Source organism: Primulina eburnea, chromosome 10, assembly GCF_022965805.1.
Source record: "Primulina eburnea isolate SZY01 chromosome 10, ASM2296580v1, whole genome shotgun sequence".
NCBI lineage: Eukaryota > Viridiplantae > Streptophyta > Magnoliopsida > Lamiales > Gesneriaceae > Primulina > Primulina eburnea.
Window position 1 is genome coordinate 11403425 of NC_133110.1, and position 27706 is coordinate 11431130.

At 36.4% G+C, this 27706-nt stretch overlaps 1 protein-coding gene across 4 annotated transcripts in view; it reads right to left on the reverse strand.

Annotated features, from left to right (window-relative positions):
* Positions 1 to 27409, reverse strand: part of LOC140803098 (probable U3 small nucleolar RNA-associated protein 11) — a 54376-nt gene extending 26967 nt beyond the window's left edge. Inside the window, exons 1-8 of one of the 4 annotated variants that reach the window (XM_073158801.1) lie at positions 23114 to 23169; positions 22916 to 23006; positions 22720 to 22811; positions 22502 to 22616; positions 15849 to 15928; positions 15247 to 15330; positions 12998 to 13097; positions 12648 to 12910 (exon numbers count right to left, since the gene is read on the reverse strand). In XM_073158801.1, the coding sequence (XP_073014902.1) occupies positions 12833 to 12910; positions 12998 to 13097; positions 15247 to 15330; positions 15849 to 15928; positions 22502 to 22616; positions 22720 to 22811; positions 22916 to 23006; positions 23114 to 23169 (696 nt within the window). In that variant the 3' untranslated portion in view covers positions 12648 to 12832. Of the gene's footprint in view, positions 1 to 12647; positions 12911 to 12997; positions 13098 to 15246; positions 15331 to 15848; positions 15929 to 22501; positions 22617 to 22719; positions 22812 to 22915; positions 23007 to 23113; positions 23236 to 25901; positions 26038 to 26124; positions 26225 to 27323 lie in introns of those variants that run through there. The other 3 variants (XR_012111759.1, XR_012111761.1, XR_012111763.1) reach the window with 3 other exon arrangements.
* Between the last annotated feature and the right edge of the window lie 297 nt (positions 27410 to 27706).

The following is a 27706-nucleotide window of genomic DNA, read 5'->3' on the forward strand; positions in this document are numbered from 1 at the left end:
TACACGATAAGCTAGTGTTCCAACTCTGTCAAGAATCTCGAACGGTCCAATAAATCTCGGACTCAGCTTACCTCTCTTCCCAAATCTCATAACACCCTTCATAGGTGCTATCTTAACAAATACATGATCACCTACAGCAAATTCAAGATCTCTCCTTCTCTTATCAGCATAACTCTTCTGACGACTCTGGGCGGTCTTCATTCTGTCACGAATCTTAACCACCACATCTGCAGTCTGCTGAACTATTTCTGGACCAAGTTCTGCTCTCTCACCAACTTCATCCCAATGAACTGGCGATCTGCACTTTCGTCCATACAAAGCTTCATAAGGAGCCATACCTATTGATGATTGAAAACTGTTATTGTAGGTAAACTCCACAAGTGGTAGTTTAGACTCCCAAGTCCCCTGAAAATCAATCATACAAGCTCTCAACAAATCCTCTAATATCTGAATCACTCGCTCAGATTGGCCATCTGTCTGAGGGTGAAATGCAGTACTGAATAACAATTTCGTCCCCATGGCTGCATGTAAACTTTTCCAGAAGGACGATGTAAACCTCGGATCCCTGTCTGACACAATAGAAACTGGAATTCCATGCAAACGAATTATCTCCCTTATATAAAGCTCCGCATACTGCGTCATGGAGAAAGTCGTCTTCACTGGTAAGAAATGTGCTGACTTAGTTAGTCGATCCACTATAACCCAAATGGCATTGGATCCTCTGACTGACCTCGTCAAACCAACAACAAAATCCATGGTGATATTCTCCCATTTCCACTCTGGAATGGGAAGTGACTTAAGCATCCCTGCTAGTCTCTGATGCTCTGCTTTCACCTGCTGACAAGTGAGACATTCTGATACATATCTGCGGATATCTCGTTTCATCTCTGGCCACCAATACAAAATTTGCAAGTCTTTGTACATCTTGGTACCTCCTGGGTGAATAGAATACGGAGATGCATGTGCCTCTGACAAAATATCCTGTCTGATTGAATCACCACTAGGCACCCACATTCTATCTTTGTATCTCACAATACCATCTGACACTGTGTAGAGAGCACTGCCCTTCGCTTCATCTTTTAGTCTCCATTTCTGTAGTTGCTCATCTGAAGACTGTCCTGCTCGAATACGATCTAGCAAGGAAGATTTGACTGTCAGATTAGACAGCTTAGGAGTTTTGCCCTTGCGATAAACTTCCAAGTCAAACCTTTGAATCTCATACTGAAGAGATCTCTGAGCTGATAAATGAGCTATGACTGCAACTTTTCTGCTCAATGCGTCTGCGACAACATTAGCTTTTCCCGGATGGTAGCTAATTTCACAGTCGTAATCCTTAACCAGTTCTAACCAACGTCTCTGTCTCATATTTAATTCTTTCTGTGTGAAGAAATATTTGAGACTCTTGTGATCAGTGAAAATCTGACATTTCTCACCGTATAGATAGTGTCTCCAAATTTTCAATGCAAAAACAACGGCTGCTAACTCAAGATCATGTGTCGGGTAGTTTTTCTCATGTACCTTCAACTGTCTGGAAGCATAAGCTATGACCCGACCTTGTTGCATCATTACTGCTCCTAAACCGAGCTTAGATGCATCAGTGTATAACACAAAATCTCCTTGTCCTGATGGCATGGCTAACACTGGTGCTGAAATAAGAGCTTGCTTCAAAGTATCGAAGCTCTTCTGACATTCATCGCTCCACACAAACTTAGCATTCTTCTTAGTAAGTGAAGTGAGTGGCACTGCTATTGACGAGAATCCTTGAATGAACTTACGGTAGTAACCAGCTAAACCCAGAAAACTTTGGATCTCAGATGCATTCTTTGGTTCAACCCATTCCTTGACAGTTGCTACTTTCGCTGGATCCACCTCGATACCACTACTAGATACTATATGACCCAAAAACGCTACCTTTTCCAACCAAAATTCGCACTTACTGAATTTCGCAAATAACTTGCGACTCTGAAGAATCTGTAAGACTATCCTCAAATGCTGGTTATGTTCTTCATGGCTCTTCGAGTATATGAGGATGTCGTCAATAAATACTATGACGAACTGATCAAGATACTGATGGAATACTCGGTTCATTAGATCCATGAAAATAGCTGGAGTATTCGTTACTCCAAACGGCATCACTAAGAACTCGTAATGCCCATACCGGGTCCTGAAATCTGTCTTGTGGACATCTGCATCCTTCACTTTCAATTGATGATATCCTGATCGAAGATCTATCTTAGAAAATACAGTAGCTCCTTGCAATTGATCAAACAAATCTTCTATTCTATGCAATGGATACTTATTCTTGATCGTCACCTTATTTAACTCACGGTAATCGATGCACAGCTTCATGCTCCCATCTTTCTTTTTCACAAATAGTACCGGTGCTCCCCAAGGTGAGAAGCTTGGGCGAATAAATTCCTTGTCCAGAAGCTCCTGTATCTGTTGCTTGAGTTCTAACATCTCCGCTGGAGCTAATCTGTATGGTTTCTTAGAGATTGGCACGGTACCTGGCATGAGATCGATGGCAAACTCCACTTCTCTATCTGGTGGAAGTCCTGAAACATCATCTGGAAAGACGTCTGGAAAATCTCTGACTACTGGAACATCTGATATAGATGGAGTGGTTACATCAGGTGCTGACACAATACTGGCCAAGAAAGCCTGACACCCTTTGGAAATCAATCTCCTCGCCTGTATACAGGAGATCATGCGAGGAAAATTCCTCCATCTAGCTGGCTCGAATAGAAACTGCTCCATGCCTAATGGTCTGATCAACACTGATCTCTTCTGAAAATCAATAAGAACTCGATTCTTTGTCAACCAATCCATTCCCAAAATGATATCAAACTCTGGCATTGGCAATATGATCAAATCTGCATACACCAAGTGACCCTGCAGTTCTAGATCAATATCTCTGACCACACTGGTGGCTAACAACTCTTCCCCTGATGGAAGTGTCACTGAAAAGTTCACGTCTAGGCCAATGGACTTGATGTCCAAATGATTAGCAAAGGTCTCCGATATAAAGGAGTGAGTGGCTCCTGAATCTATCAGTGCAGTTGTGGCTAATCTCTTTATGAAAATATTTCCTAAGAGATGTTAGCATAACACCAAAATTATATCCCAAAATACTAGCAGTTAACTTTAAGCATAGTTGAAATCAATATATTCCAAGTCAATCTAAAATCTTACTAGTACACTAATAATCTCAAATAAAATTTCCACATGCAAGGCAAATAATACCGAGCTTAAATAGAAATGATTACCGGTCAGTAGTGTAGTGTCTGGGTTCGCCTCCTGTGCGTGCATGGCGAATACCCTCCCTTGGGTTGGCTGCTTCCACTGAGGACACTGCTTCAGCATGTGATCCGTAGATCCACATTTAAAACACTTGCCTGATCCATACAAGCATGGTCCTGGGTGCTGGCGGTTACACTTCGGGCACATTGGGAAAACAACTGGCCTCTGAGGCGCCCCCTGCTGCTGGATAGGACCCTTGCCCCTAGGTGGTCCTTGGTAAGGCTTCTTCCCAGGCTGCCCCTGAAAAGGTTTCTTGTACTGGGGTCGCTGATGCTGATGTTGTGGCTGTGGTGGTGCCTGGTAGGGCCTCTTGCCCAACCTATCAGTCTCAATGTCTCTCTGGTCTTGCTCCGCCGCCAGAGCTCCAGAAACGGCAGCTGCATATGTAGTAAGGCCAGTTACTCTCACATCACGGCGCAAGACTGGCCGTAAACCACCCATGAAATGTCTTAGTTTTGCTCGAGCATCATTAGCTATGAGTGGCACAAAGTAGCAACCCTGTTCAAACTTTCTCACAAACTCAGCCACACTACTATCTCCTTGTCGTAGTGTCATAAATTCCGTAGTCAAACGGGCCTGTACCTCCTCAGTGAAGTACTTAGCGAAGAACATCTCTTTGAATCCATCCCAAGACAACATCGGCAAATTAACTGCCACCGATGCACTGTCCCACCATCGTCTTGCATCCCCTGCTAGGAGAAAAATGGCACATCGGACTCGATCCACATCCTGCAATTCCATATACTCAAAGATCACCTCTATAGACTTAACCCACTCTTCCGCCACCATAGGATTCGTAGTCCCTGAGAACTTCTGAGGATTCATCTTCTGAAATCTCTCGTACACTGCCTCCGGTTGAGTCCTCGGTCCTGTACCTCCTGCTGCTGGAGCTGGATTCCCCGCAACCTGTGCGAAGAACTGCGTCATAGCTGCAAGCATCTGCGCCTGCATATCTGGAGGTCGAGGAGGAGGAGTGGCTCTTTCCCCATCACTAGACTCTTGGTCCTCATCCCTAGCTCCACGGGCAATCAAACGTCTAGGAGCCATACTGTTCTAAAATTACCCAATACGTAAACCCAACATGCATATGAACATGATATAAATAACATAGGATTCACGTAACTGAACTTAAAAGTATGGACATGCTGAAAATAATAAATTAATGCATACTACAGTAACATAAATCTTTGAAAACTTAAAACTTACAGACTTGAGGTGTGACCTTATGAGCTTCTTGCGACTGGCAGTAGGCATAACCCTTTACAAGAACACCGCTCTGATACCAACTGTAACGTACCGTAGTTTTTACCATTCAAAATTTGCGAAAAATTAAAAATTTTCTTAAACATAAAATTCATACAGTCGTTACTTATCATTCAACATAATAATATTTAAAATCAACATCCCATACTCAAATTTTCCAACAAAGTACTTATTCCAAATCATTTCACAACCAACATAAAAACATAATATTTTAAAGTTTTCATAAAACATAAACATAGTGGTCCTCGGGTTTAGCCTTCCGCTCAGTCCAAGCCTGCCCCTTGGTCGCCACCTCCTGTCTCCTCATCAACATACTCACCTGCATCGATCAAGTCTAGTGAGTCTAAAGACTCAACACGTATAAACTGGGAATAACGAGTATTACATAATAAAACCACATACAACTTCAAAATATAACATATATACTTGAAACTTAAACTTTGCGTAATAAACTTGAACTATTAATAAACTTAAACTTTCATAATAACTTTGAACTCTCATAAACTTCTTTGAACTTGAACATACATACTTTGAAACTTGAACTTGCATAATAACTTGAACTTTCATAAACTTGAGCTTTGCATAAACTTTGAACATACATGCATACATAATATGACGTGCCATCACATAAACTTTTCTTTAAACATACTTTCATACTTCAACATACTTAACTTCATCATTTTGCGTAGAGGATGTTTCAAAGCAAGTGACCCTTAACATAATAAATATCTGATCAGACAAACCACAGTACTAGGCTGACAGGGACGTATCCACTGCCACATACATGAGATCCCTGTTCATAATTTAACAGGCCAGTTGATCCACGTTCATAATTTAACGCTTCACAACCACGATCTAACCCGTTCATAATTTAACGGGCGGATTGGTCCCCGTTCATAATTTAATGCTTTCCAATCCTAACTTCAAACCCGTTCATAATTTAACGGGGTGGAGAGGTCCTCGACCACGTTCACCGACTTCCAAACCCATTCACTTTTGGTCACAAGACATTTAGCATACCTCAAAAACTTCAAATATTTTCTTTGCACGTCATACATACTTACTTGGCGTTGAGGGATTCGTTGGACTTCGATCGGGGCCGTTGCTGCACATACTAACATGAATTTAAAATACTTAACTTGCATGTCTTAGACGTAGGTACTTGAGCTCACCACCAAAGTTAAAAAAAAAATAGCTTATGACCTTCTAGTTCGCTCCGGACTTGACCTCGTATAATTATCGTACTAAACCATGACATAAAACCATAAAAACAAATCCTATATTTTTACATAAATAAATTTTAAGCATGGTGCTAAACCATGATATAGAACCCCGAAGCAAATCCTAAAAAATTTAAAAAAAAAAATTTTTTTGTTTTAAATTTTTTTTTTAAAAAGGGGTACACGGACCCTGTGTAGGGGTCCGTGTACGGGTCCGGGTAGGCTCGAAAATTTTGTATTTTTGATGGAAAACGGACACGGACTCCGTGTAGGGGTCCGGGTACATACTAGACATGGAAATTCACGAAAATTCAATTCATTCTTTCAACCCAAGCCTAAGGAACATGAACCAACACCTCAAGACTCATCTTAGGATATTATTACATTGATTGAAATCCATACAAACACCCCAAGCATCGACAAATAACTTCAATACAACAATAAGCCGTAATTCGACATCGTTTCGCTTCCTACGACTTCTATTACATTCCAAGCCAATCCCGACCCAAACGAACCACCAAATAACATCTAAACACATCCCATAACATACCTAAATACAGTAGCACAAGCCCGGCGATGCCCAACGAAGCCTGCAACAATTATCTTCGAGAACATAATCAACATTCATAACTTTCTTGAAACACGATTTGAGCAGTCATACGAAAAACATCATAACTCACTCGTTTTTAATCCAAATAACTCGAATTTTATATCAAATCTAACGTATCGAAAAGATCTACGTTTTTGTAGTTAAAAGTTTTCTCAAAATATATATCGAAAAATTGCACTTTTCGAAAGAACATCAAAACATGAGTTTTCGGATCTAAAATTTGTTCAAAACATATTCAATACATTTCTTGCTCAAACTTCTACATCATATATACATTTTTATGCTTAAAAACAACTCAACACATAATATGACATGATCGATGCAGCAAGAACAGATTATACGTGCCTTTTGATATTTAAAAAATACCGTAACGACGATACCGAAATGGAGATGATACGGGAGAAGATCCGGGATGAACTTTGCTCTATTTTTCTTTGAATAAAACTAAACTAAACTTGCTGGAATTTTATAAAGAAGATGCGTTTGATGAAGGGAGAGGGGAGAGGAAATAATTGGAGAAGTGATTGAGAATGGAGAGTTTGGGAAACATTTCCATCTCCTTAGTCAAAAGGTTTGAAAGGTTTGTTTTTGTGTTTTGTTTTGTTTTTTGTGTTGTGTGTGTGTACGTGTATATGTGTGTGTAAATGTGTGAGTGTGTGTGAGTCAAAGTGTGTGTGCTTGTGTGTTGAAATATATATATGTGTATATATATATATATATATATATATCTACATATATAAACAATTGTAACATATATATTTAATATAAAAAAAATCTATTTAAAAACATTTAACATACTAATTTAAAATAAATCTCATATTAACCTCATTATAAATTTTAAATTTAAATAAGATGCACAAATACTACAATTCTAAAATTTTAAAATCAATTAATCATTTAAATAATTTAATTAAGCTCTTAAATTACTAAAATTAATTAAATTATTTAAAATACTCCATCCTTATCTTAAATAAAATACTGCATTAAAATTTACTAAAAATCGTCCTGATCTCCTTTCCTCGATCTCGCCTCGAATAATCGCCTGAAACATAAAACTCTAAAAAAAACATTTTAACTTACATTAAATAAACATAAATAATTAAAATAATAAATTTCATAAATTAAATATATGCATGGATTTTACGTATACTGATTTTTGGGCTTTACACATAGTCATTTATTTTAGGATTTTCACCACAAACAAGTAAACTGTTACTGCTGCACTTTTCCAGCAGCTTTGAGCTTCGGTTTTGGTGCTTGTTTGAGTTCTTGGTTGGCTTTTAGCCCATGGCCTTGGACTGGACAGTACCCTAATGAGTTAGGAAGGTCATGTTTTTTGCCGTTCATGATTTGGTCGATTTTAGAGGTCATACGAGAATTTACGGTGAAAGGTGCCAAAATGACTCTCGAAAGAGTGTTTTATGTTTTTGGATTCCTTTCACCTATTTTCGTGTTTTTCAGTTCTTATGCATATTTTTCAAGATGTTTGGGGTAGTTTTAATCATGGTTAAACGTCGGTTTAATGTTGGTTCGGGTTGATACAATACCATGATTGAAAATCAAGTTGTTGGTCGTAATCGTCTCGTTTTTGGTTCTATTGTCAAGTTTAATTCAAGATAATATTATTTGCATGTGTCAGATATTAGAATTAAGTCGCAGCAAGCCTGGGAGCGATCCAATTCATCCGGTATAAATAAGTTTATAATTATATTACGTGCATAAAAATATAAATGTTTATTTTTGAGATATATGATATATGTCTAGTGGCCACCTTATGCTTATGGGTTTGGAAGTCGGTAGGCGCAACCGAGGACCTCTCCACCTGGTGACTTACGACCGGTTTACGATTATGTATGGGTACGAATATCCAGTCCAAGGGCTGTGGTGATCTCTACCGCCCAGTATACTGTGGTTTAGTCTGATTAGGCGCTTACGTTATGTTATGGGCCACTAGCTTAGAAACATTATCTCTATCAGAAAATTATGATATGATATGACAGAGCTCTATTGAGCAAAGATTTTACATATGATTTTCAGATATGCACGTAGTTATAATTATTCATGATACGTTTATCACCGCACGCTTTATGATATGATATTTTTAAGTTGCATGCGATTTTACGATATATTTATTTGTTATTCACGATATATACATGTTGAGTCTTTAGACATCAAATTGATGTTCTGCAAAGGGAACTCAATAACCTGATTGAATTTGTCAAGAGGATCTCCTATGAAAATGCATCAGAAAATGTTGGTGCTCAGTTCTTCAGAGAACGAATGAGTAAAGAGATATATAAAACGGCGGAATCCATGGAGAAAATGCACGCTGATACCATTGTTTTCAGACAAGCCGTATCCAGACATAACAGTAACATCGTGCTCGCTCAAACTGACATTCACAATCGACTCACTGAGCATGATGATCTATTTCGATCATTCTCTGCCTCTATGGAAGTAATGGATGCCAAGATTGATTCTCAAATTCAATCTCTCACTGTTTTCAATGATCGCATCTCACTCAAACTTCGTATCTGGAGATGTTAACAAATGGCATTCAGAACTTATCTGGGAGAATGGATGATCTTCTGGCCCATGTGATTGCCGCTGATGCCAAAAAGGGGGAAGAAAAAGGAAGAGCTGCATCTGGAGCAGAACCAAGGCAATCAGAAGCTGAACCTTCGAATAGAAGATTTCAGGACCCTCAAGATGAAGATATTGTTTACAGGGACATTGGAACTGATTGAAAATTTACTTATCTTGTTTTTAACTGATTACTGATTATCTGTTGTTTAACGATTTCTTACTGTTTAGGTTTTGACATCACCACAAAAGGGGAAATTGATAGACATAAATTAATTGTGGCGATGAGAATAAAAAAACCAGCAGACCAGCAGCACTGTCTCAAGAAAACAGTAGACTTTAAGAAATATCAGAAGCTACTGGTTTTACAAAACAAAAGCAGTAGAAAGATAAATGAAAAACAGAATCAGTAGAAGATGTTGTCTAACGTGACTATTTTAAATGTTACCGTTAAGGTTTCCAAGTACTAGTATTAATTGCGGCATTAAATACTATACGGAGTCATTTAATTCACTATACTGAGTTTAGTATAAAACAAGACTGATTCTTTTATAGCTTTTCTGCAAGAACCATTTTTGGTAATAAAGCTGACTCTATCAGAAACCTGAAGACATCCTCTGATTATGAACGTTGAACTCAGTCGCTTATATATACTTGGAACAAATCTTTACAGCGACACGACGCTACGCATAATATTCTTTCAAGGATCAACGCTATTCTAATTCTACAAGACAATCTCGAATTCCTTGATAACTTTGAGTTCAACACAAAGAAAAGTAGCTCACGTTTCATAGCAATATCTGATCTCTTAAAAGATCATCTCGTGCTACTGATTCTTACACTCTTCACAATCTCTTACAACACTTACACTTTATCGAGAAGAGCTTGTAATCTGAAAAGAATCTTTTCAGAACTTTGTGTATCACATTACTTTGAGTCGTCGAGTAACTAAGAGTTTCAGTAGGCAAAAGTGTAAGTCCTTCTGAAGTGGGTGTGTACAAGAGTCGTACTGTAATATCCAAAGTCTTTTAGTTATATCTTCTGAAAACAGGAGAAGGGGAGACGTAGAAGATTTTATCTTCGAACTTCCATAAACAACTGCTGCCTACTGTTATTATTGTTTCACATTTACTTCATCAGATTGTTTCCGCACGTATAATTGTTATCTTGGTGAAAGTACACATAACAAGATAAACTACCATCTCTAACAGGATTGTAGTACCTCTTTCAAAGAAGGAAAAACGAATAGAGTTTATTCACTCCCCCCCCCCCCCTCTAAACTCAACTTCGATCCTCAACAGAGTGCAAAAACTTATGTGAGATTTTGTGAGATGGATCTCTTATTTGAATCTTCCATGAAAAATATTACTTTTTATGCTAAGAGTATTATTTTTTATTGTTAATATCGGTAGGGTTGACCCGTCTCACAGATAAAGATTCGTGAGACCGTCTCACAAGAGACCTACTCCTGATTGAGTATACAAATACACACACAATACACAAAATTATGATATCACAGAAATAAAAAACAAAATATTGATATTATATTAAAAAATTTAGAAATAATTTTTATATGATTTTCTTATAATTAACTAGAATAATTACTTAAATATGATGGTATTTTATTATTTCAAATTTATGAAATTGTTAGAGATGATATCATATTTTAAAAGATTAATTTGGTTTATAAACATAAAGAAATATTTATTAGCATATGATAATTATAGACAAACCACAAATTTTATAAAAATAGGCTTTGGCAATATTTTTTATTAAACAAAATAAAATATTTTATCATTTGTTTGAGCTGATTTTTATTACATAAAAATTAGATAATGACATTAAATTTAATTACTTCAGGTCTCTTAATGTTTAATAATACTAATATCATTGTGCATGCAATTATTTGATTAGAGTTTCAATAATTTTTAGATTAAACTATGAAGATTGATATTGAAAATATTAATGATTCTTTTGTTATAGTTGGGAATTATTATTTAGATAAGGAAAAGGGTAAGGCGACGCTTTTAACGACGGTTACGCGATCCGTCATCGGAGGCTGTGTCGCATTCTAGAAGTGAAGGTTTTTCAACTCCCGTCGCTTATAGCGACGGTTCTTTGGAATAAGACCGTCGCTATTTTTGCGACGGTTTTAATAAACCGTTGATAATATTAAGCGACGGTTTATACAAAATCGTCGTTATTTTTAGCGACGGTTTTGTAAAATCCGTCGCTATATAGCGACGGTTTTATGAAAATCGTGGCTTATCAAATTAAGCGACGGTTTATTTAAACTGTCTCTCTATAGCAACTGTTTTGATAAAACCCGTCGTCTTTAAAATTAAGCAACGGTTGATTGAAAACGGTCACTAACATAGCGATGGTAGAATACAAGACTGTCGCACATGGGCGACGGTTTGTGGAATTGTCGCAATATTAACGACGTTTGATGGAAAAACCGTCGCTATTATACCGACTGGTGTTAGTAAATTGTCGCTAAATTTAATAGGCGACTGTTTTAATAAAAACCGTCGCTATATAGCGACGGTTTAGGAAAAACCGTCGCCACGCCTTCTGTTTTTTTGTAGTGAACCACGCTATGAATGACAGTTGTAAGTTTATCCACTCTCAAATCCAAATCACGTTCTAATAACTTCACTACTCTTTTCTTCAATTCTAAAGCCATCAATCTTTGTTCCTGAAATAACAATCAATATCTCATCCAATAATCGGACAGCATAAAACTTCAATGGCTTATAAAAAAAACATAGTCTGAATCTCTTTCAGCCGATACAAGATCATTTTCCACGAACTTAGGAATCTCTTTATTCGTGTTTAATAGTAATTCTTGAACTTCCTTATCAAACTCATTAAAGTAAACATTGATCAACATCGAACTCAAGGCAGATTCTTGAGGCAGACCCCTGCCTAAACAAACCCCACCCAATTCAATGTTGACTGTCTTACATTCAAACAACCTTTTTATCAAATCTAGAAATGCCTTATCTTCAATTTTCTCGCCCAGTATCAAAAACAACTTATCAATATGGCCAGAACTAAATAATTCACGATCAAATTTAACAATAAATCACCAACTTGGGTTCACCACCGAATTCTTTAAATACCAAATCGATGTGTGGCGGCCCAAGTTTGCTCGCTTGTCATAGCAAAAGGTAGCAAACCTAAAAACTTATGCATAAACCATAAAACTTGTTTGAACTCTCTCCAAAGTAACTCTTTCATTACACTTATATCTAAATAGAACATATTTTTAAATGTTAGTTTTCTAAATATACATATATATATATATAAAACATTCGAAACAACACTCTATTTTCCCACTTTTTTCTATTATATTTTTATGGAAAAGAATTTCGACAATGAAAATATAAGCTATAGACTTTACACACATTATTGTAGTTCTTCGCAGTGAAATTTGATGAATCTGACTGCTCTAATGGCAGAGTATTTTTGGGAACTTAAAAGCATGAAATATCACTATATCGGTAACTATATCTTTTTCATTTTTTATAATATTATATTATTATTTTATATAATATAACAATTTTCAGTCACACCATAAATTCAACATGTGTTTTTCGATTCGATCACCGGTCCGCTTATGAAGGTGATCCGGTTAAGAAAACATTGAAGTATAATTTTGTTTCCAACATCAGTCACAGAAAAATTATGTTTCAACGTTTACGGTTGTTCCGATTAAAAAATCACGCAGTTTCCACACAGTTACGAAAATTGTGCTTCCCAGATGACTACAGGATATTGTTGCACGTCCCTTCCTCAGGTTCTCATTCAAGAAATCTTCGTTATATAAGTATTTTATTCAATGTTTCCTTTCCTATCGCCATTTATACACGGGTCTTGAAGTGGGACTAACCATTTCATCTTCACGCAGTTTGCGTTTCTTACCCCTTTTCTGCACCAATGATGCATTAAAATGATTACCCTACAATGAAACAAGGAAAAAATGATGCGTATAACGTACTATCTGAAATATTGATACATGTAACTCTTTCTGCATAGACATATCCGTGTATATTTTCTCTAGATCTTTTAACCGTTTTTTTCTATCCTCTAGCTCTCGATATGAAGAATCTGTCTTCCTGCATGTTGACCGTGTTTCTATACACGATTAAACTAAACTCCTCAACCACAAATTCTAGTCTAACTTCCTCGATGTAAAAGAGAAACAAAAGTAATATGAAGGCCTAAAGCAAAGGAGAGACTGAAAAGAAATTTGGAAATCAACCAATGCAAAACTCATCAAAAGGAAAAGGATTTGTGCACGGCGGACAGATAACCAACCATTTGATTTGATAAAGTTATGTTCTACAAGAAACAGAAAAGTCATTTGGAATAAAACTAAATACCCAAAATCAAAGTAGAAAGATACATCATAGAAAAAAGATTAAATTTTAGGAAAATGCAGCAACGATTGCCAACAAGCAAGACCCTTTAGGGAATATGATAGATAGTAGTTCATGATACAAGAAACGTCATGTAACGCCCCAGATTCGACGACTGTCCTCACTGTATCAAGACGGGTCTTTCCAGCGTGCTTATGTCCTCACTCACACGCACCCTGGGAAAATTCCCAGGAGGTCACCCATCCCAAAATTGCCCTAAGTCAAGCACGCTTAACTTTGGAGTTCTTATGTGATAAGCTACCGAAAAGAAGATGCACTTTCGTGATATGAGTAGTACAAATCAAATCTTTGAAGCCCTCTTCAACTGTACAGTCCATTACATTGAACAGTCTCGGAATCCCTCTCATTCCCGTGTGGGTCAGTTCATTCATGTTCCCTCCACCTAGAAGCCTCCCAGGAGCCTCCCAGGAGCCGCTCATTGTCCGTGCAACTGATGACACCGGCGATCACCCCCCGCCTTCTTCGGCCCCGGGCCTCACATGCCCACCAGCTTCCGCTTGGTTCGTCCCCGAACCACACCGTACTAAGAGAGGTCGGCTCTGATACCACTTGTAACACCCCAGATTAGACGACTGTCATCTCTGTATCAAGACGGGTCTTTCCAGCGTGCTTATGTCCTCACTCACACGCACCCTGAGAAACTTCCCAGGAGGTCACCCATCCCAAAATTGCCCTAAGTCAAGCACGCTTAACTTTGGAGTTCTTATGTGATGAGCTACCGAAAAGAAGATGCACCTTCGTGATATGAGTAGTACAAATCAAATCTTTTAAGCCCTCTTCAACTGTACAGTCCATTACATTGAACAGTCTCAGAATCCCTCTCATTCCCGTGTGAGTCGGTTCATTCATGTTCCCTCCACCTAGAAGCCTGCCAGGAGCCGCTCATTGTCCATGCAACTGATGGAACCGGCGATCACCACCCCGCTCAACTGGTACCAGGATTGCTGCCAAGATCTATATAAGTCCAGGAGGTCTTGGGTTCTAATCTTGGGGAGGTAAAAGCTCCAGTGTCTAGGCTGGAGAAGTTCTATGAGTAATGGGTAATGGGATAACCGTGAGGGGACTTAAGCCCAAACGGGAACAGCCCATGTGCATTACACGTCAGTTGGGTTTAAATGCTCTAGCACTTGTGCATCAATTCGATTTCTTGAACCAAAGTTCGTCAAGTGGCAAGGATAAATGATGGAGAAAAGTATCATCCCCTAATTCCCATAAAATTTATACAAAGATACAGCACTCACAATGACGGGATAGTATTGATCTCTGGGAAGAAATAGAATCCCAGTAGAAAGTCCAGACAAGACAAAAAGGAGACACGGCCATAAATATTTATCATGCACGCATAAATTGAATTATAATTAACTCACATAGCATGTGATTGATATTCCCAATTGGTATATATTTGTGACCAACAAATCCAAAAAAGTTTTTTAAGAGAAAACTCGAACAATAGCAGGGAATACCAAAGAAGTAGAAATTGAAAACTAAATTCAATAAGAAAAATAAGATATTATGACAAGGCGCCAAATATCACCATATTCAATAAACAAGTGAGGTTTTGATAACTTAAAGGGGGTAAAGTATGGGTGGTGAAGAGACAAATGAAAGAGCTGTGAGGGCAGGAAGACTAAAGCAAATTATTTTTGATTGTCAAGGAAAATTTGTAGTCCACTTCGTTTTTGCAATATAGCTTCTGGATTGACGGTAATGATATCATTCGGTACTCGGTAAGGATCTTAATTGTGGGGAGGCAAGTAGAAACAGGTTATCAACCTGGCAATCCAATTTCGTAGGAGGCAATGACTAAAAAAATATCTTTCAGTACCTCAAAATAACTTTAGGCAAGTCTTTAAAAGCTGATGGATTCCCTTGTTCTGAAACTTTTTCGCGTACTTCTCTTGCCTCCTCCCTAGAAAGAAAATCAACAGCCAGCCAACATACTTCATGAAACACAAAAATATCTACTAAGCTCAAAATTCTATACTACTGAGCAATATTTGCCCTGCACCATTTTATGCATTAATACTTTGTGTGACCAGTACATTACCACCAAATCACTGTCTTGGATGAAAAAAAAATCTGTCATTTGCAGACACACAAGTGTAAACATGGAATTCAAGTGATTCAAACAGAAGTTCCAGAGAAGACAGTCTCATTGCCCTTTGGTCATTGAACTTTTGAAATTGTCCTTCGGATATTTTTATCTTAATTGCCTAGATTACATATTAGACGTTCTTTCCAAAGCAGAAGGGAATAAAATGACTTTGAAAAAATAAATTAATTGAGCTATCAGAAGCGACCATATCTAATAATGAGAAAAGAATAAACTTTGGTGGTGACATAACTGTTATAACATGAAATTGACTACTCTAAAAAATGGGTATGAAAACTATCAAGAATCAGCAGAAAAAAGGCTTGATCACTCACCTGTTGTCGGCATAATAAACATGTTTGGATGATGACTGATTGTCAAGAGAATGAAGCATACCGTTAAGTCTTTCAATTTTCTGCATCCAAAAAGTTAAATTTTAGAATAAAGAACCTGCATGAAAGCTATCTCGAGAATCCGAGACCCAAAAAACTAGTGTTAGGATCGGTTATCGTAATCGTTGAGCTACAATAGCTCGGTTCTTGAAATATTGAACACCGATGAATTAAATCGAGTTTGATTTTTAAATCAAGCGGAAGACACACAAAATAATCCTTCGTAGAAACCGATTCAAAATTTTGTCAAGAATTTAAAATATATGCAAGTTGAATGAGTAAAACTATTTTGGTTGAAGCATTTTATCAAAGACTTGATATGCAATATATTGGTATTTGAAGAACACATAAAATGGTTCAACAATGCATCTTTAAAAACAGTGGAAATGATAAGTAAATACAATAAATAAATAGACACGAATTTGTTTATGGATGTTCGGAGATTAACAACCCCTACATCACCCCTTCTTCCCCTTGGGAAGTATTCACTAGTATACTTTGATTTATACAACTCATTGTACAAACCCATTCAGCTAGGACTTACCCACTGCCTAAAACTGAACTCCTAGCACTCAAGATTGTAGGCAGCACCTCACAATCAGCATATTGTTTAATGTCTCATATGCAAAGACTACAACACAATCTTTTACGTCTTTGTGTGAAGACTCACTCAACTAAACTTTGATGCTCAAATCTCTTGTATATGTGTGAGTGATTGTGTGTTAGGAATTTATCCTTTACAGTGTACATCTCAAACGTATCCTCACGCAAGGGCATGTGCTCTCAACTAGCTGATATATTCATGCTAACTGCCCATGCTTTGAATCCCCTTGGAAAGCTCTTGTTTGATCTTCAATATGTTGTATTTATAAGCCCCAACAATGATATACGTTAGACACAAGAATAAGACCGTTTGAAAAGTTTCTGTACTGTTTCGGGAAATGCAACGGTCAAATTCGTCTGGCTGGAAAATTTCCCGACTGAACAACTACTGGTCAACTCAACTGGTCATTCAGTTCAACTGGTCAGCATCTGGTTTAGTTCAGTTGGTCAACTGCTGGTTCAGTTCAGTTCAGCTGGTCAGCAGCTGGTTCAGTTCAGTTCAGTTCAGTTCAGTTGGTCAACTGCAGGTTCGGTTCAGTTGGTCTGGTTCAACTGGTTTTCAGCTGGTCTGGTTCAACTGGTCTTCAGCTGGTCTGGTTCAGCTCAACTGGTTCGGTTCAGTTCAGTTTCAGCTGGTTTGGTTCAGTTCAGTTTCAGCTTGTGCAGAACCAGTAGCTTCATTTCCATTTATCAGCATCTTAAGCTTCTATTCAGACTTTCACTTCTGAAGATGATTTGTAGATCATCGTCTTATCTTTTCAATGCATACTGAATCGCTTCATTTCAATAATCGAGCTGAGAGATATGACCAAAATACCACAGCTGCTCAAACCCAACTGATTGCTGTTTTCGTGTCATCAGTTCGGTCATTCAGCGATCAGTTAGACCATGATAACATCCGATTTTGCCCATTTGATGTGAAATACGATTGTCCCAAATTGAGTTTTCTAATCATTCCAATTAGCAGATTGTCATTTGGATCATCCAGCTGATAGATATCATCATAACACCGAAGCTCGCCAGAAATTCAGTTTGTGCAGAATTCAGTTTCAGCTTGCTTCTTGTGTTTGCAACTTCACACTTGAGTAAATATGTTAGAAACACAATAACAAGTTTTGTTAACATCAAAATCAAGATTGCGAACATGAAATGTTCCAACAATCTCCCCCTTTTTGATGATCACAAAAGTTGGATAAACAATCAATTCAACTAACATATTTCTCCCCCTTTTTGTGTGAATCAAAAAATCATATTTTCAAAATATTTTGAGCACAAAATTTTCTCCCCCTCAATATTTAAAAATAATAACTCCATTAAAATTTTAATGAGTTCTCCCCCTATAATTTTGAAATTTTGAAAAATATAAAAGAAGATGGATAACTAAACAATTTTTTCATGGCTCATTTTCTGCCGCAGCACATATGCTCTGCCTTCAACGAATAAACTGTATTTTTTGGTGCATAATTAGGCTGTAAATTTTATATTTCTGCGAACCTCTATGAGTCTAGTTTGCAAAGCAAAAAGCGGTTCATCATTTGGACACTCGAGCAAGGAGATATGCCATTTTTCCCATGGTCGCTGCAAGCTGCGCGAAAATTCAGTTTTGCATATATATGTTTAAAAAATCTGAAATTTTTGAATTTTAAACATCAAAATCAGTTTCAATGTTCTTTCAAGAACAACTCGCTCTGATACCACTTGTTAGGATCGGTTATCGTAATCGTTGAGCTACAATAGCTCGGTTCTTGAAATATTGAACACCGATGAATTAAATCGAGTTTGGTTTTTAAACCAAGCGGAAGACACACAAAATAATCCTTCGTAGAAACCGATTCAAGATTTTGTAAAGCATTTAAAATATATGTAAGTTGAATGAGTAAAACTATTTTGGTTGAAGCATTTTATCAAACACTTGATATGCAATATTTTGGTATTTGAAGAACACATAAAATGCTTCAACAATGCATCTTTAAAAACAGTGGAAATGATAAGTAAATGAAATAAATAAATAGACACGAATTTATTTATGGATGTTCGGAGATTAACAACTCCAACGTCACCCCTTCTTCTTCTTGGGAAGGATTCACTAGAAGACTTTGATTTATACAACTCATTGTACAAACTCATTCAGCTAGGACTTACCCACCGCCTAAAACTGAACTCCTAGCACTCAAGATTGTAGGCAGCACCTCACAATCAGCATATTGTTTAATGTCTCATATGCAAAGACTACAACACAATCTTTTACGTCTTTTGTGAAGACTCACTCAACTAAACTTTGATGCTAAACTCTCTTGTATATGTGTGAGTGATTGTGTGTGAGGAATTTATCCTTTACAGTGTACATCTCAAATATATCCTCACGCAAGGGCTTGTGCTCTCAACTAGCTGATACATTCATGCTAACTGCACATGCTTTGAACCCCCTTGGAAAGCTCTTGTTTGATCTTCAATATGTTGTATTTATAAGCCCCAACAATGATATATACGTTAAACACAAGAAAATGACCATTTGAAAAGTTTCTGTACTGTTTCGGGAAGTGCAACAGTCAAATTCGTCTTGCTGGAAATTTTCCCGACTGGTCAACTCAACTGGTCAGCAACTGGTTCAGTTCAGTTGGTCAACTGCTGGTTCAGTTCAGTTCAGCTGGTCAGCAGCTGGTTCAGTTCAGTTCAGTTCAGTTGGTCAGCTGCTGGTTCGGTTCAGTTGGTCTGGTTCAACTGGTTTTCAGCTGGTCTGGTTCAACTGGTCTTCAGCTGGTCTGGTTCAGCTCAACTGGTTCGGTTCAGTTCAGTTTCAGCTGGTTTGGTTCAGTTCAGTTTCAGCTTGTGCAGAACCAGTAGCTTCATTTCCATTTATCAGCATCTTAAGCTTCTATTCAGACTTTCACTTCTGAAGATGATTTGTAGATCATCGTCTTATCTTTTCAATGCATACTGAATCGCTTCCTTTCAATAATCGAGCTGAGAGATATGACCAAAATACCACAGCTGCTCAAACCCAACTGATTGCTGTTTCAGTATCATCAGTTCGGTCATTCAGCGATCAGTTAGACCATGATAACATCCGATTTTGCCCATTTGATGTGAACTACGATTGTCCCAAATTGAGTTTTCTAATCATTCCAATTAGCAGATTGTCATTTGGATCATCCAGCTGATAGATATCATCATAACACCGAAGCTCGCCAGAAATTCAGTTTGTGCAGAATTCAGTTTCAGCTTGCTTCTTGTGTTTGTAACTTCACACTTGAGTAAATATGTTAGAAACACAATAACAAGTTTTGTTAACATCAAAATCAAGATTGCGAACATGAAATGTTCCAACAATCTCCCCCTTTTTGATGATCACAAAAGTTGGATAAACAATCAATTCAACTAACATATTTCTCCCCCTTTTTGTGTGAATCAAAAAATCATATTTTCAAAATATTTTGAGCACAAAATTTTCTCCCCCTCAATATTTAAAAATAATAACTCCATTAAAATTTTAATGAGTTCTCCCCCTATAATTTTGAAATTTTGAAAAATATAAAAGAAGATGGATAACTAAACAATTTTTTCATGGCTCATTTTCTGCCGCAGCACATATGCTCTGCCTTCAACGAATAAACTGTATTTTTTGGTGCATAATTAGGCTGTAAATTTTATATTTCTGCGAACCTCTATGAGTCTAGTTTGCAAAGCAAAAAGCGGTTCATCATTTGGACACTCGAGCAAGGAGATATGTCATTTTTCCCATGGTCGCTGCAAGCTGCGCGAAAATTCAGTTTTGCATATATATGTTTAAAAAATCTGAAATTTTTGAATTTTAAACATCAAAATCAGTTTCAATGTTCTTTCAAGAACAACTCGCTCTGATACCACTTGTTAGGATCGGTTATCGTAATCGTTGAGCTACAATAGCTCGGTTCTTGAAATATTGAACACCGATGAATTAAATCGAGTTTGGTTTTTAAACCAAGCGGAAGACACACAAAATAATCCTTCGTAGAAACCGATTCAAGATTTTGTAAAGCATTTAAAATATATGCAAGTTGAATGAGTAAAACTATTTTGGTTGAAGCATTTTATCAAACAATTGATATGCAATATTTTGGTATTTGAAGAACACATAAAATGCTTCAACAATGCATCTTTAAAAACAGTGGAAATGATAAGTAAATGAAATAAATAAATAGACACGAATTTATTTATGGATGTTCGGAGATTAACAACTCCTACGTCACCCCTTCTTCTTCTTGGGAAGGATTCACTAGAAGACTTTGATTTATACAACTCATTGTACAAACCCATTCGGCTAGGACTTACCCACCGCCTAAAACTGAACTCCTAGCACTCAAGATTGTAGGCAGCACCTCACAATCAGCATATTGTTTAATGTCTCATATGCAAAGACTACAACACAATCTTTTACGTCTTTTTGTGAAGACTCACTCAACTAAACTTTGATGCTAAACTCTCTTGTATATGTGTGAGTGATTGTGTGTGAAGAATTTATCCTTTACAGTGTACATCTCAAATATATCCTCACGCAAGGGCTTGTGCTCTCAACTAGCTGATACATTCATGCTAACTGCCCATGCTTTGAATCCCCTTGGAAAGCTCTTGTTTGATCTTCAATATGTTGTATTTATAAGCCCCAACAATGATATATACGTTAAACACAAGAAAATGACCGTTTGAAAAGTTTCTGTACTGTTTCGGGAAGTGCAACAGTCAAATTCGTCTTGCTGGAAATTTTCCCGACTGGTCAACTCAACTAGTCAGCAACTGGTTCAGTTCAGTTGGTCAACTGCTGGTTCAGTTCAGTTCAGCTGGTCAGCAGCTGGTTCAGTTCAGTTCAGTTCAGTTGGTCAGCTGCTGGTTCGGTTCAGTTGGTCTGGTTCAACTGGTTTTCAGCTGGTCTGGTTCAACTGGTCTTCAGCTGGTCTGGTTCAGCTCAACTGGTTCGGTTCAGTTCAGTTTCAGCTGGTTTGGTTCAGTTCAGTTTCAGCTTGTGCAGAACCAGTAGCTTCATTTCCATTTATCAGCATCTTAAGCTTCTATTCAGACTTTCACTTCTGAAGATGATTTGTAGATCATCGTCTTATCTTTTCAACGCATATTGAATCGCTTCGTTTCAATAACCGAGCTGAGAGATATGACCAAAATACCACAGCTGCTCAAACCAAACTGATTGCTATTTTCATGTCATCAGTTCGGTCATTCAGCGATCAGTTAGACAATGATAACATCCGATTTTGCCCAACTGATGTGAACTATGACTTGTCCCAAATTGAGTTTTCTAATCATTCCAATTGGTGGATTGTCATTTGGATCATCCAGCTGAGAGATATCATCAAAACACCGAAGCTCGCCAGAAATTCAGTTTGTGCAGAATTTAGTTTCAGCTTGCTTCTTGTGTTTGCAACTTCACACTTGAGTAAATATGTTAGAAACACAATAACAATTTTGTTAACATCAAAATCAAGATTGCGAACATGAAATGTTCCAACAATCTCCCCCTTTTTGATGATCACAAAACTTGGATAAACAATCAATTCAACTAACATATTTCTCCCCCTTTTTTTGGGAATAAAAAAATCATATTTTCAAATATCGCTTCGTTTCAATAACCGAGCTGAGAGATATGACCAAAATACCACAGCTGCTCAAACCCAACTTATTGCTGTTTTCGTGTCATCAGTTCGGTCATTCAGCGATGAGTTAGACCATGATAACATCCGATTTTGCCCAACTGATGTGAAATACGACTTGTCCCAAATTGAGTTTTCTAATCTGTCAAATTGGCGGATTGTCATTTGGATCATACAGCTGAGAGATATCATCAAATCACCGAAGCTTGCCAGAAATTCAGTTTGTGCAGAATTCAGTTTCAGCTGGCTGATTGTGTTTGCAACTTCACACTTGAGTAAATATGTTAGAAACACAATGAAAATTTTTGTTAACATCAAAATCAAGATTGCGAACATTAAAATGTTCCAACAAACCAGAAACTCTAAAATAAAACCTTTTTTTTCAGTTTGAAGCTTCTGTAAAATATATCCAATGTCTTGGGTCTTCATCAACATCAGCTTTTCGTTAGTGTACTTATTAGCTTGGCTCCTTTACAAAATCCACATTCAACAGCTAATATTCAAATTACACTCAAATAAATATCCTCAAAAGAGAACAGATAACCTCATAAAAATAAAATTTTCCAACTTACTCAGGTTTACGGACTCCGCCAACAGTTTTTGTTTTAATCATCTTGAAGTAAAATTCATCTGGGTTCCTCAATGCTGCTTTTTCCTTAAGTTTCTGTTATAAACACGCAGAAGCGACTTACCATAAAATAAGAACTCGCCAAATTTCGTTCATAAAATGGTACCAAAACCAACAAGACGCAGGGTAGTAGAAATTACTAGTAAAGTCTGCTCCTTCTGGTGATAGGATCGTGCACGAATGACATAATCTTTATGTCTTTCGAGCAGCCCAAATTTCATTCTCAAATGCCTGGTACACACAACAAATCATCAATTAAGTGAACCGGAAATATACGTCAAAATATTTCAAAACGGGCAATAAAGAAATTAATGACCCCAAAAAATAATCACACTTACGGCTGAGCGCGCTCCTTGTGAGCTTCTCTTGGAATAGCATTCCTTAAAGACGACATCTTTATGCTAGCAAAAAAAAATTCACAGAACTTTAAAATCAATTTACGCACTTCAGAAAGGCAAAAACCACTACAGAAAACATAAAGGGCTAACAAAAATCTTGAGTTGAAATAATTTAACCGTGAAACAGCGAAGATTATCGGTACAGAAAAAAACAACGGCTTTCTTTCGTATTTACACCAAATTCAAAATAATTATTAAGCACAGAAGACTCGCCTGTGGAAAGCGTTGAAGGCTTAGGGTTTAAAGGAGACACCAATGCAGAGAATCTTGATTTGATGAAAAGTATTTTATATTGTGGCAAAAAAATTATTCTAAATTAACTAAAATGCAATCATGCAAATTGGCTTCCGGATTGAGTGCAAAGACTTATGTGAGACGATATCACGAATCGTATTTTGTGAGATGGATCTCTTATTTGGATCTTCCATGAAAAATATTACTTTTTATGCTAAGAGTATTATTTTTTATTATTAATATCGGTAGGGTTGACCCGTTTCCAGTCCACTGTAGCTTTAGATTTCAGTATAAAAATCTATCTACATCAATAGCATATTCATTTCAATCAATAACCTAATTCAAATTCAATAATATAAGTTTTAAATATCTTTTTAAACTTCAAAAATTGATATCAAATTCAAATTGTAGCATAATTCAATTCTGACTTCAAAACTTAGTTTCTTGTCGGTTATTCTACTGCATATATTTATCAGAATTAATAAAAACTGACAAATAATTCTTCAATCTCAATCCAACGTTTAAAATTCTCTAATTATAATAAATTAGGAATAATTCAAAATAACATCACTATAATCTTCTCTACTCCGTTAAAGTCATACACTACCCAACAATTTTCAATTTTTGTATGATTTAACAATTATCGGATTTATTCCAAAAATCGACGAATTTAAAACATCATAAAAAATATAAAATTTATACCTCAAATCGAAGACCTCGTGCCAACAATCCCAAAACTGAAGTCGGTTCGTCGATTAGATAAACCGATAAATCGCACGATCGAAAAAAAAATCAAAACTCTTAATATTCCCTCGTTCTCTCGACTCACTGCAAGAGTCGAATGAATCAATTCAATTTATTCATATTTATTTTTTTTGTTTTTTTAATAATATTATATTATTTACGAAATTGCCATCATTGCCATCACATAATTACGAAAATGCCATCACATAATTACGAAAATGCCATCACATTTTAGCATCGGTATATCATTTTGGACCAGTCAAACGATCCAATTTTTCAAAACTCAAAACATGAAACTTCTATATCTTTGAGTTTTCTTCGTTATATCCAAATCTCGAATCATTTGGACTTCATATGAAAACGATATGTCACTATTTACCATTTTACCCTTAAAATTTATTCGTTATTTTTCAACTTATATTTTTCAACTTATTTACCAAAATGTCATCAAAGCTATTTTACAAGTGTTTAGTCTCGGGGTCTCACATTTTTGTAGTGAACCGTGCTATGAATGACAGTTGTAAGTTTATCCACTCTCAAATCCAAATCACGTTCTAATAACTTCACTACTCTATTCTTCAATTCTAAAGCCATCAATCTTTGTTCCTGAAGTAACAATCAATATCTCATCCAATAATCGGACATCATATATCTTCAATGGCTTATAAAAAAACATGGTCTGAATCTCTTTCAGCCGATACAAGATCATTTTCCATGAACTTAGGAATCTCTTTATTTGTGTTTATTAGTAATTCTTGAACTTCCTTATCAAACCCATTAAAGTAAACATTGATCAACATCGAACTCAAGGCAGATTCATGAGGCAGACCCCTGCCTAAACAAACCTCACCCAATTCCATGTTGACTATCTTACATTCAAACAACCTTTTTATCAAATCTAGAAATGCCTTATCTTCAATTTTCTCACCCAGTATCAAAAACAACTTATCCATATGGCCAGAACTAAATAATTCACGATAAAATTTAACAATAAATCACCAACTTGGGTTCACCACCGAATTCTTTAAATACCAAATCGATGTGTGGCGGCCCAAGTTTGCTCGCTTGTCATAGCAAAAGGTAGCAAACCTAAAAACTTATGCATAAACCATAAAACTTGTTTGAACTCTCTCCAAAGTAACTCTTTTATTACACATATATCTAAATAGAACATATTTTTAAATGTTAGTTTTCTATATATATATATATATATATATATATATATATATATATATATATATATATATATATATATATATATATAAAACATTCAAAACAACACTCTATTTTCCCACTTTTTTCTATTATATTTTTATGGAAAAGAATTTCGACATTAAAAATATAAGCTATAAACTTTACACACATTATTGTAGTTCTTCGCAGTGAAATTTGATGGATCTGACTGCTCTAATGGCAGAGTATTTTTGGGAACTTAAAAGCATGAAATATCACTATATCGACAACTATATCTTTTCCATTATTTATAATATTATATTACTATTTTATATAATATAACAATTTTCAGTCACACCATAAATTCAACATTTGTTTTTCGATTCGATCACCGTTCCGGTTATGAAGGTGATCCGGTTATGAAAACATTGAAGTATACTTTTGTTTCCAACATCAGTCACAGAAAAATTATGTTTCAACGTTTACGGTTGTTCCGATTAGAAAATCACGCAGTTTCCACACAGTTACGAAAATTGTGCTTCCCAGATGACTACAGTATATTGTTGCACGTCCCTCCTCAGGTTCTCATTCAAGAAATCTTCGTTATATAAGTATTCTATTCAACGTTTCCTTTCCTGTCGTCATTTATACACGGGTCTTGAAGTGGGACTAACCATTTCATCTTCACGCAGTTTGCGTCTCTTACCCCTTTTCTGCACCAATGATGCATTAAAATGATTACCCTACAGCGAAACAAGGAAAAAATGAAGCGTATAACATACTCTCTGAAATATTGATACCTGTAACTCTTTCTGCATAGACATATTCGTGTATATTTTCTCTAGATCTTTTAACCGTTTTTTTCTAGCCTCTAGCTCTCGATATGAAGAATCTGTCTTCCTGCATGTTGATCGTGTTTCTATACACGATTAAACTAAACTCCTCAACCACAAATTCTAGTCTAATTTCCTCGATGTAGAAGAGAAACAAAAGTAATATGAAGGCCTAAAGCCAAGGAGAGACTGAAAAGAAATTTGGAAATCAACCAAAGCAAAACTCATCAAAAGGAAAAGGATTTGTGCACGGCGGACAAATAACCAACCATTTGATTCGATAAAGTTATGTTCTACAAGAAACAGAAAAGTAATTTGGAATAAAACTAAATACCCAAAATCAAAGTAGAAAGATACAACATAGAAAAAGGATTAAATTTTAGGAAAATTAAGCAACGATTGCCAACAAGAAAGACCCTTTAGGGAATATGATATATAATAGTTCATGATACAAGAAACGTCTGTTGGGTTTAAATGCTCAAGCACTTGTGCATCAATTCGATTTCTTGAACCAAAGTTCGTCAAGTGGTAAGGATAAATGATGGAGAAAAGTATCATCCCCTAATTCCCATAAAATTTATACAAAGATACAGCACTCACAATGACGGGATAGTATTGATCTCTGGGAAGAAATAGAAGCCCAGTAGAAAGTCCAGACAAGACAAAAAGGACACACGGCCATAAATATTTATCATGCACGCATAAGTGGAATTATAATTAACTCACATAGCATGCGATTGATATTCCCAATTGGTATATATTTGTGACCAACAAATCAAAAAAAGTTTTTGATGAGAAAACTCGAACAATAGTAGGGAATACCAAAGAAGTAGAAATTGAAAGCAAAATTCAATAAGAAAAATAAGATATTATGACAAGGCGCCAAATATCACCATATTCAATCAACAAGTGAGGTATTGATAACTTAAAGGGGGTAAAGTATGGGTGGTGAAGAGACAAATGAAAGAGCTGTGAGGACAGGCAGACTAAAGCAAATTATTTGTAGTCCACTTCGTTTTTGCAATATAGCTTATGGATTGACGGTAATGATATCATTTGGTACTCGGTAAGGATCTTAATTGTGGGGAGGCAAGTAGAAACAAGTTATCAACCTTGCAATCCAATTTTGTAGAAGGCAATTGACTAAAAAAAATAGCTTTCAGTACCTCAAAATAACTTTAGAAAAGTCTTTAAAAGCTGATGGGTTCCCTTGTTCTGAAACTTTTTGGCGTACTTCTCTTGCCTCCTCCCTAGAAAGAGAATCAACAGCCAGCCAACATACTTCATGAAACACAAGAATATCTACTAAGCTTAAAATGCTATACTACTGAGCAATATTTGCCCTGCACCATTTTATGCATTAATACCATTACCACCAAATCACTGTCTTGGATGAAAAAAAAAATCTGTCATTTGCAGACACACAAGTGTAAACATGGAATTCAAGTGATTCAAACAGAATTTACAGAGAAGAAAGTCTCATTGCCCCTTGGTCATTGAACTTTTGAAATTGGCCTTCGGATAGTTTTATCTTAATTGTCTACATTAC